This window comes from Urocampus carinirostris, chromosome 20 (genome assembly GCF_059441175.1).
Source record: "Urocampus carinirostris isolate Australia breed hairy pipefish chromosome 20, RoL_Ucar_1.0, whole genome shotgun sequence".
In the NCBI taxonomy this organism is placed as follows: domain Eukaryota; kingdom Metazoa; phylum Chordata; class Actinopteri; order Syngnathiformes; family Syngnathidae; genus Urocampus; species Urocampus carinirostris.
The window spans coordinates 18,629,491-18,647,136 of NC_142368.1; the positions used below are offsets into that span (position 1 = coordinate 18,629,491).

The 17,646-nt window shown below is 44.0% G+C and overlaps 1 protein-coding gene across 4 annotated transcripts in view; it reads right to left on the reverse strand.

Moving 5' to 3' along the window:
* dnmt3aa (DNA (cytosine-5-)-methyltransferase 3 alpha a) overlaps positions 1–17,392 on the reverse strand; it is a 65,167-nt gene extending 47,775 nt beyond the window's left edge. For 3 of the 4 annotated variants that reach the window (XM_088325608.1, XM_088325606.1, XM_088325605.1), the window contains exons 1-5: positions 17,297–17,392; positions 11,787–11,855; positions 9,949–10,148; positions 6,729–6,836; positions 870–975 (exon numbers count right to left, since the gene is read on the reverse strand). In XM_088325608.1, coding sequence (XP_088181734.1) covers positions 870–975; positions 6,729–6,836; positions 9,949–10,017 — 283 coding nt within the window. In that variant the 5' untranslated portion in view covers positions 10,018–10,148; positions 11,787–11,855; positions 17,297–17,392. The remainder of the gene's footprint in view (positions 1–869; positions 976–6,728; positions 6,837–9,948; positions 10,149–11,786; positions 11,856–17,296) is intronic. The other variant, XM_088325607.1, reaches the window with a different exon arrangement.
* Between the last annotated feature and the right edge of the window lie 254 nt (positions 17,393–17,646).

A 17,646-nucleotide genomic window follows, 5' to 3' on the forward strand; every position in this document is an offset into this window, starting at 1 on the left:
TCGACATTTCGTTCTGTGTACATTGTTACACAGAATGACAATACAAGGAAATTATTATTATTATTATTATTATAATGTTATTACTTATTATGGAAAGGGTTGCCCCCACGATCGGGTGATCACTGGGCGCGGGAAGCAGGTCGCTCTGAACACGGAAGTGGGATTTCCGTGGCGAGCAATGGCGGTGTCGGGAATGGAAAAAACTCGTCGGTAGCCAGGACAGCAAAGCAAAAAACGTGGTCAGGATCAGAAACGAGTCGAAAGCCAGGAGAGGAGAGTAGACGTGGTCAGGATCAAAAAACGGGTCAAAGCCGGGGAACAGACGGGAGTAAAAACGGGTGTGAGCCAGGGTCGAAAAAAGCCTGCCTGGAGTAAACTGAGGTTCGCAGACGGACTGACAACAGGTGACAGAAAGGAGTGGTTTAAATGGTGGCAGGGAGCCAATCAGAGTCCGAGGCAGTTGGCATCACATTGGTAATCATGACAATTGATTTCTTTATTAACTTCCTCTATGTTTATTTTTTTCATCTTATTTTGAGTTCAAAAATAAAGATATTTGAGAACATTGGAATGTTTTTATCTTTTCTTATAAAAAACCTGATGCGGCCCAGCCTCAATCGGACTGTTTTCAGCAACCCTTAGGTAAAATTGACTTTGTGTTGTAGACGGTTGATTTTACAGTCTGTCAATTTACAATTTATTGACTTATTATATCTACATATCATTATTATTTTAAATTTCATATAATAGAAATGACCACAGGACTACATTACGTAACCACGTGAAAGTATGAGGTAACCAGTTATACTTTGGAGGTTCCACTCCACCACTACCGAACATGACATTGAACAACAAATGATTACAAATACCCTTGTTTCTGTCGTTATTCTCAAGATTCCGTCCACGTTTCTTGCAAAGGGAAGTGGAGGACTCCAGTTCCTCTAACGAAGTCGGCAGGGACGGCGGGTCCACCTCCTGGAAAACAAATGGCGCAATCTGCCTGAGTAACCTGTTGCTGGCTATTTTTCTAAAAACATCCTGATTGCATACACATAAACCAATGTGCAATTGATTTACATCCATTCATTATCTGCACGGCTTATCCTCAGTAGGGTCGCGGGGGTGCTAGAGCCCATTCCAGCCTTCTTCGGGCAGTGGGCAGGGGACACCCTGAGCTGGTTGCCAGCCAGTCGCAGAGCACACAGGGACGCCAGTGCCGCGGGTTCCGATTGGCTCCCAATCAGTATTTCAACACATTCCTGCCTGTCCCCCTTTGGCAGTACGTCTGCGAACCCCAGTGAACACTAGGCACGCCTTTTTCGACCCCGACTCCCACCTGTCCCGTTTTTTGCTCCAGTCTGTCCCTGGCTTCAACCAGTTTTTTGATCCTGACCATGTCTGCTCTCCCGTCCCGGCTCCCAACCTCTTTTTGTCCCCAACTAGGTCTTCACTATTTTTTTGGCTTCCGACTCGCTTACGACCCCGACCACGTTTTTGCTCTCCTGTCCCGGCAACCGACCCGCTTTTCCCGTCCCTGACACCACCATTGCTTGCCACGGAAGATCCACTTCCGCGTTCGGAGCACAATCCGAGTACCAGAGTGACTTGCTTCCCGCGTCCAGCAAATACCGGAACGTGAGCGCAGCCCTTTCGCTCCCTTCCAATAAAAACTTGTGAGAAACGCAACACAAGTGGGTCCTGTCTCCGTTCTGGTCCTGACATTTACATGTTCAGTAAGTTATTTAACATTTGTAATTCTGTTATTTTGGATAAAGTAAACTGCAATAAATTAATTTGTTCCCGTGCTATAAAAAGGGGGTAATGATGAGCTAATCATTTACAAAGTGGTAGGCTGTGGATTAACAACTAGGCCTTCAGGAGGCTGAATCAATCCAACCCTTAATAACTATTTTATGACTATAAAACATTTAATGCAGCGACAGCTGCGACACATTTTAAAAAAGCATCAACAATAACTTCATAAAATTGCAATATTATTTAGGAAAATAGACACTTTTTACTCACCAAAAATCCCTTTTATTTGAGCAAAAAATCCATCCTCCTTGCTTTCCACAAGAAAATTTCAATTACTCACTCTAAGAGATACTCCATGCGTTTCGTTTCCATTGAGAAGTTCCTTTCTATTGTCATCGAAGCTAATGCTGAAAGTCCAGCTTTTCCTGTTGTATTTCTGGCATAGGTTTTTGTTTGATTTAGGGTTTAAAAATGTCCGTTCGACAGGAGCAATGGATACTGTATTTTTCTTCACCTTTCCGTTACGAAACTTCCACTACCGCTCCTGAGCCAATCAAGGTTTGTAAAACCGCTGTAGTTTCGTAATGCCTTCTTATGGAAAGTTTATAATGGAAAACATGTAAATATGTAAAAACATTGAAAGCCATGTTTTTAACATAACAGCAACAAAATGTTAAAACCCGCCCTAGCATGAATTCAAACCGGCAAATATTAAATAAGCGTAGTAAATTCTACATAGGTATAACTTTCCTGCAACATAGGATAAATTAGAGGTATATAAAATGAACAATTTGCTAGGCAAAAGCACTAAAAGAGGAGTTAATATGAGATAAATAGCTGAAATGCAAAATAATAGGAAATATAAAGAAGGTATTGGGGCAGCACGGTAGGGCAGTGGTTAGCGCGTGTGCGGTACAGTTCTGAGGTCATGAGACCGAACCTCCTGTGTGGAGTTTGCATGTTCTCCCCGTGCTGCGTGGGTTTCCTCCGGGCACTCCGGTTTCCTCCCACATTCCAAAAAACATGCATGTCAGGTTAATTGGCCGGTCCAAATTGTCCCTAGGTGTGAATGAGCGAGCGAACCGTCTGTGTGCCCTGCGACTGGCTGGCAAGCAGTTCAGGGTGTCCCCTGCCCACTGCCTGAGGATGGCTGGGATGGGCTCCAGCACCCCCGAGACCCTACTGAGGATAAGCGGTGCAGATAATGGATGGATGGATAAAGAAGGAATTACGGTAATTGGTTTTTCATTTGCTTTTAAGTCAGTATAATGGTAGATTTGTTGTTAGCACATACAAATAAGTGTCTTAACCCCCGGGAGGGCATTAACTGCCTTAAGCAATCGATTAGGAACCATAAACGCAGCAATTAGACGCGCAGGGGACCGTGCTCTCTCCGTTCCTATTCACTCTGTATACAACGGACTTTAAGTACAACTCTGAGTCCTGCCATGTGCAAAACTTTGCCGATGACACTGCGATCGTAGGATGTATCAGAAATGGGCAGGAGGAGGAGTACAGGAAATTGATTCAGGACTTTGTCCGATGGAGCGACGCAAACCACCTGCACCTGAACACCACCAAGACCAGGGAGATGGTGGTGGACTTCAGGAGAACTAGAACTCACCCGGTTCCTGTAACCATCAAAGGAGAATGTGTAGAATTTGTCCAGACCTACAAATACCTGGGTGTGCAGCTGGACAACAAACTGGACTGGACTGCCAACACAGAACCTCTATGTAGGAAAGGCCAAAGCCGACTTGACTTCCTCAGAAGGATGGCCTCCTTCAAAATCTGCAAAAAGCTCCTGAAAATATTCTATGAGACAGTTGTGGCGAGCGCCCTCTTCTATGCAGCAGCGTGTTGGGGAGGCAGCGTCATGAAGAAGGATGCCTCTCGTCTCAATAAACTGGCGAGGAAAGCAAGCTCTGTTGTGGGCACAGAGCTGGACAGCCTGATAACAGTAGCTGAGAGACAGGCACTGGAAAAGCTGCGGTCAATCATGGACAATCCATCGCATACACTACACAGCATTATCTCCAGACAGAAGAGCAGCTTCAGGGACAGACTGCTGTCACTGTCTTGTACTACGGACAGACTGAGGAGATCTTTTCTTCCTCATGCCATGAGGCTCTTTAACTCTCCGGCAGAGTTAAAAGCCCACATTAAACCACACATTGCATATTACCGAATTTAATTGCAATATGTATTCTGTGTAGCACTATTTAGATATTCTATATAACACGCTACAGTGGGCATTTGCACGTCACATTGGGTATTTGTATATTGTATTCTCTTTGCTTTATTATTGTATTGTTCTCAGCTCAGGGATGCTGCTGGAAATGTGAATTTCCCTGCCGGGATGAATAAAGTACAGTATCTATCTATCTATCTATCTATCTATCTATCAATAGGTTATTTAAGGAACAAGATCTAATAAAGAAGACAGAAGACACCCTGAATTGGTTGCCAGCCAGTCGCAGGGCACACTGGGACAGACAAATCACTGGCTCATTCACACCTAGGGACAATTTTGACAGGGCAATTAACCTGACATGCATGTTTTTGGAATGTGGGAGGAAACCGGAGTGCAAGCGCAGGGAGAACATGCAAACTCCACACAGGAAGGTTCGATCTCGTGACCTCAGAATTGTGCCGCGGACGTGCTAACCACTCATCCGCCGTGCTGCCATGAACTATCATCCCAATCTTATTTTTTATAAACATTCATAGGTTGACAAATTTGTATTTATTTTACATAGCGGAATCCATACCTTGCCACCATGTTGGTCTGGCATCTTGCTACTACGCTGTGTTCACTTGGCACTGGTTGTCGTTCGCATTAGACAATACAGTGCCATCTAGTGGTCAAATATTACACAACGTACCTTGAATTATTTGAACACCTTATCAAAAATCTAACTTTTAGGAGTAAAGGGTCGAAGGAACGTTTGATAATTTTTGCGACAGTGTGATAAGCTGCAACAGTGCGAGCATGTTTGTGCAAGACAAGGACTCACAAAGCCCAACTTAACATGATCAGGCCTGCAAACCGTCGCAATTGAATAAACTTGGTGCATATGTATATGACAGGTCAGCTCCAGCTTTCTCTTTTGAATGAAGACCCTCAATGCACCTGAGTTGAGTGCTCACACAGGCAAGCATGTGATAGCTGTTCCCTCGAAACTGCGTGTCTGCGGTGGTCTCTGTGCAGCGCATAAAATATCTATTTTTTTCTTTTCAATAAACGTATTACAGGAACCCCTCGCTACTTCGCGCTTCAGTTATTGCTGGTTCACTACTTCGTGGATTTTGAATTGATTTTGTCTTTTTTGTCTTTGATATCATTGTATAGTGGATTGTGTTCTGTTAGACAGCAGAGACAGATTAGGGAGGACGTTCTGTGTTGGGTGGGTGTGACTGGCTGTGTTCACCACTGTGATAGACTGGTGTGACAGTCTGTGAAGCATATCGACCGGTAGCTTTTAAAGGCTCATTACAATGAAAAAAAAAAAAAAATTAATCGATTAAATTGTACTCTGAGGGAAGTCAGAAGAGCGCCAAGAAATCGTGACTCCCAGCGGGTGCTGCGTGGATTGTTATCGGGTCCAGGAATCGAGTGAGGCAAAGTCGGGAGAGAGCAATAGCAAGGCTCCAGGTTTGGCCTAGTGCTACAGCGAGGCTAACAACTCTGCTAAGCCACCTCTGCGGACCCTGTACCTTGCCAACGGCAAGTCGATTACCCATGAAACTGGTAGAAAGTAAGAGTGCAGTCACTGTGGCGGAGTTAAGGGACACAAATGAAAACCCCTTATCATGGTGAAATGAACGGGCAGTGACACATCCACTCACCGTGCCAAAATAAGAAAGAAATTCGGTTCACTTAAGATGGAGTGCCGTTCGGATTACGTGCAAATAGTAAACCATGCGTTAAAACTAGGGGATATTTTTTTATTTTTCAAGTGATACCGGACAGGACGGAATCAATATCAGATACTAGGGACAGGAGCAAGATACCGGACAGGACGAGACAGACGGGATCGATACTGGATACTAGAGACTAGTGCAAGATACCGGACAAAACGAGACAGACGGGATCAATACCAGATCCTGGAGACTGGAGCAAGATACCGGACAGGATAAGACAGACGGGATAGATACCAGATACTGGAGTAAGATACCAAACAGGACAAGACACACGGAATCGATACTGGATACTAGAGACTGGAGCAAGATACCGGACAGGACGAGGCAGACGGGATCGATACCAGATCCTGGAGCCTGGACCAAGATAGCGGACAGGAGGAGACAGACGGGATAGATACCAGATACCAGAGACTGGAATAAGATACCGGACAGGATGAGACAGACGGGATCGATACCGGATACTGGAGCAGGATACCAGAGAGGACGAGACAGACGTGATCGATACCGGATACTGGAGCTACATACCGGACATGATGAGACAGGCGGGATGGATACCGGATACTGGAGCAAGATACCGGACAGGATGAGACAGGCGGGATGGATACCGGATACTGGAGCAAGATACCGGACAGGACAAGACAGGCGGGATCGATACCAGATACAGGATACACGAGCAGGATACCGGACAGAGTCAAAATACAAGTCTTGCAAGAGCAAGTTCGTTGACGGACTGGCAAGGAGTGAATGAGAGCACAGAGTTTAAATAGGAAGGAAGCCAATCAGGCAACAAAGACCAGCTAGCACCAAACGGGCAGGCCCAAATGAGGGCAATGGGCAACCGTGACATGGTCATAATCGAACAGTAATTGATCTCTGAAGATTCCCTCGCCTAACAACAATTGGTTACTCTTTTGCAAATATACACAAGTGGAACAACCGGCAGAAGTTAAAATTAGACTCTCAAACACAATCAAATAAAACACGAAGCAAGGAAATCAAGAAAATACGCTCCAATTACAATTTTGAAAACAAAAGCAAATCGTACTCACAGGAATAAACGGTTTTCGTTTCCTACTCGGACGGCCCACTCGTCGTTTGTTCGGGGGTGTCCCAACAGTCGCCTCCTCTGGACTGTACCCGCCTTCTCTGTCCTCACTCTGGCCAATAGAAATAAGTTGTGTGAAACCAGACCTTAATACCCTTCAGTGCTCTAGCTTACCCGTTGTCAGTCCGTCAACGAACCTCTGCCCCGCAAGACGTGGGTTTTGACTCGGTACTGTTTCCTGACGGTATTTCTTGTCCGGTATTGTTCCCGTTTATTTTGTCCTGTTTAATATCAGTTTCCAGTTTTGTTCCTGTCTAGTTTGTCCTGTTTTATTTCGATATCCTGTTTTGATATCAATCCTGTCTGTCCTGTCCGGGATCGACCCTATCTGTCCGATATCTGCTCGGTGAATTGATATCAATCTCGTCGGCCTCTGGCTTCCTGTCATTCTACCCCAGACTGCTGCCTAACGTGCATGACTCCCCATTTCCCGTAAAATAAAAGACTTGAGCGAGAAACGTCACGCGTTTGGGTCCTGATCCTGTTCCGATTCATGACAGAAAGATCACTGGTGATAACGTTGCTTTTGTAATCAACTCTTTAGCATTTTTAAAACTTAAAAGCTTTCTTATCTTGTGCATTGAATAATTTGGGATTTTGCAAAGGTTTTGTGGCAAATCATCGGAATTCGAGGCAGACCATAAAATCAATTTTCCATTGAATAATCTGACGGACTCTGTTGCTTTTATTTCTATTCAATTCAACTCTGGTGTTGATATAGTCTTCAACATCCTAGTTACTGTCAGCTTAAGAGTATTTTTCTTTCCCATGAATGGATTTATCCCTTTTCCTGGTTCTTTTACCAGACCTTGTGATGCAGTGACAGGAGAGCAGTTGCTACGGCGCAGAAACTGCTTAGCAACTGTCTCAAACGCTACTTTCATACTGATTTAACGGCATGATGTCACTTCCTGGGTGATCATGAAGTAAGGGTCAAAGCATTTAAACAGAGAGTCTGACCAATAGGTTCCTACATCTTTGGTCTATTTTGAAGTTACGGCAGGTTATTTTGGGTTGCTGCAGTTGCTAGGCAACCAGGCTGCAAAGGCAGGGTAAGAAGAGGAGGATCCCATCAGCATCAGACAGTCTGTCGTTTTTTTTTTTTTTTGCTTTCCACATCCACACCTAACTTGCTCTCATCATTTTCTTTTGGAGCATGTTTCCTCCTTTCTCCTGGAAAAATTACTTGTCACGACCAGGTAGACCCAATCGTGTAACGTTTTCTCACAATTTTATTGACAGAAAGGGGATCCGATGTTCGCTGGACGCGGGAAGCAAGTCGCTCTCGTACTCGGATTGTTATCCGAACACGGAAGTGGATCTTCCGTAGCGAGCGATGACGGTGTCGGGGACGGAAAAACTGGTTGGTAGCCAGGACGGAGAGCAAAAACGTGGTCGGGGTCAGAAACGGGTCGTCAGCCGGGACGGGAGAGCAGACGTGGTCGGGATCAAAACCGGGTCGTAAGTCGGGACGGGAGAGCAGACGTGGTTGGGATCAAAACGGGTTGTAGCCGAAGACAAACAGGACAGGTGGGAGTCAGAGTCGAAAAAGGCTTGCCTTTTAAAAACAGAGGTTCGCAGACGGACTGACAAAAGGGGATTGACAGGACTGGGTTTAAGTCGGAACAGGGAGCCAATCAGAGCCCGCAGCGGTTGCCGCCAAATGAGCGGGCACAGGTGATTCACATCGGTAATCATGATATTACTTGTCATAACAGGTAATTAATTGAGGTTTAGCTGAAGTATTTAAAAAATATATATAAAATATACAGTAGTATATATTATATAATACAAGATATCTTTAAAAGTGTTTTTTTGGTTGGCCAAAGATCGATTTTAATTGTAACGATACTTCAGTGGGAACAATGAAGTAACTGATGAGTAACTTGTACTTCATTTTGTAATCGCAGCACTAGGTTAAAAAAATGCATTGTTTTCTCAAAACAACACATATGAAAGCAGTCATCCACAACAAATGCTCTGAAATGGGGATGCAAGATGACGTTTTTTTCCTACCGGTACTGATGACAACCTGCTCTTCCAGACCACCAGCTAATATCAGATACTGTATGTGTGTGTGTGTGCGTGTGTACGCTACATTTCAAAAATGTAGGGTCAACCAGACAATAGTGTATTTTCCTTAAAAAGTCACAATTATACTATTCCAAAGAGTTGCTAATTAAATCGAAAGTATAGTTGAGCTATTGATTAGTTTAAAAGTAATGAATTTTATTTGAAAAACCTTTTTTTCGTTAATAAAAATATTCAAAACTTCCAACAGAAAAAGTGAAATTGATTTACAATTATTTTCTGATTTTATTTTAATTTTCTTATTTTTTTAAATGAGTTTCAATACACCAGGTCCCATTAAATGACAAATGATTTTGAAAGAGCGGTAAAGAATTTGAAATTTTGTTACTTTTTGCTGCCATCTCCAGGCTTAAAGTCACGATCGCAGCCTCAGTAAGCTCATTCATGATGCGAGTGCAAGTACGTGCATTTCTTAGAATAAACTCTTACTTTTTTTCATCTATTTTGCAGTTTGGGTTGGCTTTTGCTTTCACCATTTTCATGCTACACTGACAAATAGAAATTAAGAAAAATATGCGGTAACGAGGGCAGCACAGCAGCGCATTTGTTAGCGTGCGTGCGGCACAGTTCTGAGGTCATGAGATCAAACCTCCTTTGTGGAGTTTACATGTTCTCCCCGTGCTTGCGTGGGTTTCCTCCCCCATTCCAAAAACATGCATGTCAGGTTAATTGGCTGGTCCAAATTGTCCCTAGGTGTGAATGAGCGAGTGAGTAAATATCCCTAGGTGTGAATGAGCGAGTGAGTAAATGTCCCTAGGTGTGAATGAGCGAGTGAGTTGTCTCTCCGTGTGCCCCGCGACTGCCTGGCAACCAGTTGAGGGTGTCCCCTGCCCACTGCCCGAAGATAGCTGGGATGGGCTCCAGTCTTTTTAAGAACGGCAACATTTGGATTCCATGACTTTTTATTTCTAGCTCCTGATTGCAGGGGAGCAGATAATATTTGTATCGGCCACTTTCGGGATTAACAAACAGCAATATTTAAAACAAGGCTGATATCAGAACAGATACAGAGACCCGGTACTAGTACCCAAACCCCCTCTCAGTATCATTGTAGCGTCAGACTTAGCTCTTACCACATTTGTGGGGGTTTTGTTTTCAGGTGTCTGGAGCAGCCGGGGGACCGGAGGACTGTTGGACGGCATGACGAAAGCAATTTCACTATTTCACAAAACAAAATGGAGAAGACCAAAGTCCCTTGTGAGCAGCCGCTGTGCCGTCATTCAAACTGCCCCTCAAACTCTCCGTCATTAAGTGGAAATGCCATCCCCCTTTCCTAAAAGAAAAGAGAAAACATGTAAAACACGAGAGAATGGATTGTCCTGTTTAATATCAGTGTTGTTGGTGCGGATTAAGAATGTGAACTGGGGATGGTCTGTCTGATGCTGTCGAATTTTTCGCTTAATGTAGCAGCTAAGCAAGCGAAGTAGAGCTGGGTGGTTACAATTTTGAACTACAATCTAATACAAACACCAATCTAATTAAAGTTTAACTGATTGAAGCTTTGCACACACAACCGCCAGGGAAATTTTCCGTCAAAGCATTTGGTTGCAGAAGTGGCGGTGTCGGGAGCGATGGCAGTGTCGGGAGCGGAAAAAAACAGGTCAGTAGCCGGGACAGGAGAACAAAACACGTGATCGAGATCAGAAACTAGGTCGAAGCCGGGAAACAGATGGGAGCCAAAACAGGAGTGAGTCAGGGTCGAAAAACTTGCCTAGCGTAAACTGAGCTTCGCAGACGGACTGACAACAGGTGACAGAAAGATGGGGGTTTAAATAGTGACAGAGAGCCAATCAGAGTCCGAGGCAGTTGGCGCCAAAGGAGCGGGCACATGCACCTCACATCGGTAATCATCACATGGCAATGGCGCCGTGCACCAGCTGTGTTGTTTTCAGCTCTACTCCAAGTTGTTTAAGTCACGTTATTTCGGATTATGTTACATTTCAAGATGGCAACTACCATAGAGGCAAATAGTGATTACTAAGTTGAGCACATACAGACGCTACCCTACTTCCGACCGTTCGACTTACGAGAAACATTAGATATGAACATTTTTTCGGGATGTCGAAAAATATCCGGACATTGCTGTCAGTTAGATTTTGTATGGTGTGCACCTTTTTCCATTACCGTAGTGCTTCTTTCCGCCGCTACCGGCGTGCGGTGGTGCTGTGAGAGGTCACCCAACATCCAACCCGAAGAAGAAATCCAGCTTCCTCTTCCTAGTTGGTGCGTAAAAATACTAGTGTATCTCCAGCGCGCTAAGAAATTTGACATTTTTATTGTTTAATATGTCGTGCATCCATTCAATATGGTTGGTGTAAAGAGTAAAGAAGAGGCGAGACATTTTTTTTAATTTAAGTGGAATAAGAGAGCATGATACGGTTGAGAAAATGGTCGGACCACTTTTTTTCGGCCGTTTTTTTTCGGCCACTTTTTACCACGATGGGGGACCTCTAGAAGCGCATCTTCCAGAAGTAAGTTAAAGTCAGCTTTATTTATCTTTAAAGAGCATATTATTTTATGAAATGTTTAATTTTTAGTACAAAACATTACAGGTAACCTATACAATCCTTAAACATACTTATACAAACACATCAAATATACAAAATATAGCACTGAAGCAACTTACGAACAAATTCAATTTACGAACGATCGTCCGAAACCTCGTTCGTAAGTAAGGCAGCGTCTGTAACGTAGATTTCTTAATGATTTTTCTGACCACGAAGCAAAGTGGTAAACTTGAGTCATGGGACTCATAAAATATATCAAAATAGGATTTTGAAAAAAAACACCATGTTCACAAGAGAAAAACTTCTAGTAATGTCAGTTCAGAGAAGTTAGAGGGAAATCCCTTTCTTTCTATGATTGTGGCCAATTTTTACATCGAGCTATACACAAAATACTTTTTCCCCACCTGATCCAGTGCCTTTGCAAGTTTCCATTTCAAGCCATCCATTTCTCGAGCTTTGTCTCATGGGAGAGCCTAGAAAAACAGAAAAAAACACAAGAGAGTAATGAACACAGCCCAGAAAATCATTGGGTGCGCTCTGCCCAGTTGGGAGGACATTGGCAGCTTGGGATACTGCAACAGAGCCAACAACATGATAAAGGATTCTTCTCAACAACTTCATTCATCTATTGCCCCTTGGTTAGCGCTTCCTTAAACGAAGGACTGACCGTCTCAGAGAGTTTCTTCCCTGGGGCCATCACCCCCCTAAACAAGCGCGCAAGACTAAAGAATATATCTAGCAAGTTACCACTTGAAAAATGGATACTGACAATGACAGCGTGACTAATCGGGAGGAACGGGAGATTTCCCTAAGGGTCTGCTCATGTAAAGGTTGAGTTTAGGCTGGCTGGAGGAGAAAAATATTTTAACATCACTTGCACTATCTAAAGTTACTTGTGCATCCATTCTCTTATCAGCTATTTGGCCACATTCAGGGCAACAGATGAGGTGATTTTTGCCATCTGTGGGAATTCACCCCTCCTAGATCTCAAGTTGGTTTTGCCCACTCCCACGCTTGTTTTCTGTAAAATTAACACAGAACGGCACGGAAGAAATAAGTAAGGTACGATGGAGGGCAGAAAGGTTCTAGATAAAGCCGAAAAAGCCCGGAAAGGAAGGGGTGTCATTCATCTTTTTATCCATCTTTCACTTTTTGCCTGTCATCGGTGTGTCCCCGCTTGTGTGTTGTACCACATGTTTGCAGAAGTTAGCAGTTAACCGCCTTCTACGGATAGCTCCTCTCACGCAAATAAGCTCGGAGTGAAGCCTTTTCAGATGTTTTTGTTGCTTTTATCCATGTACTTCAATTATTATCTAACGTTATGCAGAAAATTACGTTTGGGGACAAATAAGGCTAAAAGTAAAAAGGAAAAAAGACAACAATGGAAAAGAAAGAAACAACAGAACAAAAAATAAAGGCAAAAAGAGAGAACAAAAACAAGAAACACAAATAAAGGAGGAAAAAAGAAGAGGGCTGGAATAATCAAAAGAACACACATAAAATAAGAAAAAGGAAGGAAAACAAAGGAAAACATTAGGAAAATGGGGAATGTACTAGAAAATAGGAACAAAAGAAGAGAAGAAAAGAAAAAAAAAGAAAAAGAGAAGAGAAGCAGGTTCTCTCACAATAAAACCTCTTCTCAGATACCGACTATGTCTTTGGGCTGGCATTTAAGTTCCTGTTGACCCTTTCCTGTACTCAGATTGCGAGTAAGCGGACCTTCTCTGTGCAAAATAAGTGAAAACTAGGGTGAGAAGCTCCCCATTTTCATGCTGATGCACATTGAAAAGGAAATTCTCAGTCCGAGTACAAACATTCTACCCTGTACCTCCTGCGCGCTAAGAAATTTGACATTTTTATCGTTTACTATCTCAAAAAGGATGGTGTAAAGTGTAAAGCAGAGGTGAGCTGTTTCATTAGAAATGAAAGTGCAATAAGAAAGATTGATGCGGCTGAGAAAATGTTTGGATCGCTTTTTTTCGGCCACTGTTTTCATGGAGGAGGATGTAGCCTAACTCTTGAAGCCCATCTTCCACAAGTAAGTTCAACTTCACTTTATTTATCTTTATAGAGCATACTACTTTATTAAATGTTTATTTTTCAGTACAAAACAGTACAGGTTACTTATACAAGCCTTAAACATACAAAATATAGCATTGTTGCAAGTTACAAATAAATTCAACTTACCAACTCTCGTTCGCATGTAGGGCAGTGATGGTACTGATACTGTACATAGGTAAAGTTTCTCGCGGTATCGTGTAGACCATTCTATATACCGCGAGAGCTAACTGTGCTCATTGTGATAGCTGTTTACATTCCTCCGGATGCTAACGCTAGCACAGCGCTAAACCTTCTACTCGCTGCCATAAACATTCAACAGCTTGCACACCCCGACGGAGCTTTCATTATCGCTGGCGACTTTAATAATGCATGTTTAAGGACTGTTCTTCCAAAATTCTATCAACATGTGAACTGTGCAACAAGGGGTGGAAAAACTTTGGACCGCGTTTACAGCAACATCAAAAACGCATACAAAGCTTCCCCCCTCCCCCACCTAGTAAATTCGGATCACATATGCCTATCCCTTACCCCCTCATACACCCCCATCCGAAGGAAAACAAAACCTGTAACGAGGACAATACAAACGTGGCCTGAGGGAGCCCTCTCCAAGCTGCAGGACTGTTTTGATCAAACTTGCTGGGAGGTATTTGAACACCATGACCTCCAGAAATTCACTGACACTGTTTTATCCTACATCCGTTACTGCACGGATGAAGTCACAGTATATAAAAAAGTCAAAAACTACCCAAATCAAAAACCCTGGATGACCAGCGAGGTGCGCACCCTCCTCAAACACCGCAACACCGCCTTCAGGTCTGGAGACAAGGCTCTTTACGGGGTGGCCAGGGCTGACCTGAAGAGAGGCATCAAGGAAGCAAAATCAGCCTACACAAGGAGGATCGAGCACCTCTTCGCTGGAAATGACCCGAGGAGGATGTGGCAGGGCCTCCAACACATCACCAACTTCAGAGGCCACAACCTGGCAACTGTTGAGGCTGAGGCTTCACTAGCTGAGGACCTTAATCAGTTCTTCGCTCGCTTTGAAGCTGGTAGGCCACATACAGCAACATCACACCCATCAACAACCAGCAGCAACTCCCTCACATTTCAGGAGCACAAAGTCAGGCGTGCGCTGAATACCATAAACCCCAGGAAGGCAACTGGCCCGGATGGAGTACCAGGGAGGGTACTCAGGGACTGTTCCAATCCGCTGGCTGGGGTCTTCACCACCATCTTCAACCGGTCCCTGTCACAGGCGACCGTCCCACCTTGCCTCAAAACCTCCACCATCATTCCCGTCCCCAAAAAGTCAGCAGTGGAAAGCCTCAACGACTACAGGCCTGTAGCTCTCACGCCTGTGGTCATGAAGTGCTTCGAGAGGTTAGTGTCCCGGCACATCAAAAACTCCCTGCCACTCACACTGGACCCCCACCAGTTTGCCTACAGGGCAAACCGCTCCACTGACGACGCCATAAACACAGCACTTCACACCGTGCTGAAACACCTGGACCACCGGGGGAGCTACGTCAGAATGCTCTTCCTGGACTTCAGCTCAGCCTTCAACACCATTATCCCGGAGATCCTGGTGGAGAAACTTGCACACCTAGGACTCTCTCCCTCCATCTGCCACTGGATAATGGACTTCCTCTCCAACCGCCCACAGTCGGTGAAACTCGGTACCCACGTCTCTCCCACCCTAACACTGAACACTGGCTCCCCCCAAGGTTGTGCACTGAGCCCCCTGCTTTTCACCCTCTACAGCTCCGACTGCTCACCGACCCACCCCACAAACACTATTATTAAGTTTGCTGACGACACCACCTTGATCGGCCTCATCTCTGAAGGGGACGAGGCGGCATACAGGGATGAGGTTGAGTCACTTTCAACGTGGTGCTCGGAAAACCACCTCATATTGAACACAACAAAAACAAAAGAACTGATTCTGGATTTCAGAAGGAATAGCAGGAATCCAGCACCACTCATCATAAAAGGAGACTGCGTAGAGAGAGTCCACTCGTTCAAATTTCTGGGCGTGCACATCGCCGACGACCTCTCCTGGTCTGCAAACACCAGAGCGGTGGTAGGGAAGGCCCAGCAGCGACTGCACTTCCTGAGATTGCTCAGGAAAAATAACCTAAAACAGCAGCTGCAGGTGTCTTTCTACAAAGCCACAGTGGAGAGCATCCTAACATACTGCATCACGGTGTGGTATGCGGGGTGCACAGCAGCAGACAGGAAAAAGCTCCAGAGGATCATAAAAACAGCCCAGAGAATCGTCGGCTGCTCTCTGCCCAGTCTGGAGGACATTGCCTGCTCTCGCTACCTCAGCAGAGCAGAAAACATCGTCAAGGACTTTTCTCACCCCGGCCACCATCTCTTCGACCTGCTGCCTTCCGGCAAGCGCTACAGGTCACACAAAGCAAAAACGAACAGACTCAGAGACAGTTTCTTCCCCACAGCCATTACCACCCTAAACAGACACCGCACAAACAACTGAAAACTGTTGCAAAAAAAAAAAAAAAAACCTCACACGTATGTAAAATGGTACTCACGTACATGCTGTCTGCACTATGTTTGTTCACTGCTCAACAGACACCGCACAAAAACTGAAAACTCGTGCCAACACTACCTCATACGAAAATAATGTTACTCAAGTCTTGTTCTTGCACATGTCGACTGCACTACGTTTAATGCTCAAATTGCACAATGTCTGACCATTTCCTTTTTTTGCACTACGATGTCTATGCTTGCACCAATGTATATGCGGACTATTTTTGCACCATGATGACTTTGCACCAAATGCAATATTGCACAACCGTTACGATACAACGTTATCACGACAACCCTGTATGTAACATCCCACATGCTGACATTGTTGTGTAAATACCATGTAAATTATAACTATAGCCTTATTCCCCTTGTTTTATAACATTATCTTCTCTGTTCCTTTATCTTCTTGCTCATACCCTCACTATGTGTAAAACTGGAGTGTCATGCCCAATTTCGTTGTCACAATATGTTAGCCCATTTGTAACAATGACAATAAAGGTATATTCTATTCTATTCTATTCTATTTTGTCTCTATCAGAATCTTTATATCCATTTCATTTGAATTAAAATTCTAGCGTGTTTTCTGTTATTTTATCAACACACACCTTAACTTCTTCCCAATAAAAATGAAATAAAAGGTCCTATTCATTCAAATTCTCCTCCATAGGTAAGTGGGCCCTGGATACTCATATCATATTTGTTGTTTTATTTTGGATTTTGTGTTACATCTAAATGTTATTGCGGTACTTGTATTACAGTACAGTTACGAAGCACTAGTTTATAATGCACTTTCATTACCACTTGCTTAATAAAACCGGATGTATAACGCAACTTTTTAAATGACAGCTTTAATTTCATGTCATTTCATTTGTTCATACTCGTTTATGTTGTCTCGTTAGTTGTTGTTATGCTAACAAAGCTTTCTAGTTAACGCTTTAACGCTTCCGATGGGGGGCGTGACAAAAACTGAACGAGAAACACTGGTTTATGCAGAATGCACTCGTTCACCCCGGAGGCGCGTCCCCGTGTGCCCGCTCGCCCCCGAGTCTCTCGTCCAGCGCTGATGTGTCACCGTTTTTGTAGCTTTAAAATGGGGCGGCAGGCTTTCCCGTTTCCTTTACCTGACAGGTTAAAATATGTGAGCATAGCATCCGCCATTAGTGTGTTTTTTTGACATTAGACCCCCCCCCCCTTTCTTCAGGGCAAACAACTCCCAAGTTCACTCTCAAGCTTTCACTCCGTGGTGATTTGTTTCTAGCCGAAGTCGAATAGTTGTTAACTCATAATATAATCTTTTATTTACCATATTTTTGGAAGTTGTCGGCCGTCGTTGTCGGCCCCTTTCCCCCTTTTAGTCGATTTCTTCCGAGTGCCGGGTCTTCTCCGCCAACTGCTTCCAGTCTCTCTCTCCTGCTCTCTCCCTCTCTCTACCATTAGCCGCAGAAGCTTGTTAGTCTCCACGGGGTCCTAAAGCCTTCCCATTTGTCTTTGAATGTACTATGCAGGAATTTAATTTTAAACTTGATCATGAAATGGAATTTTGTATTCTCACTTCTAAAACTCACTTCTACTCTATAGCATACGAATAACCTAAACTTCTTATATGTAATAACTTTTGAAGCCCTTTGAGACTCTTTGTGATTAAGGGCTATA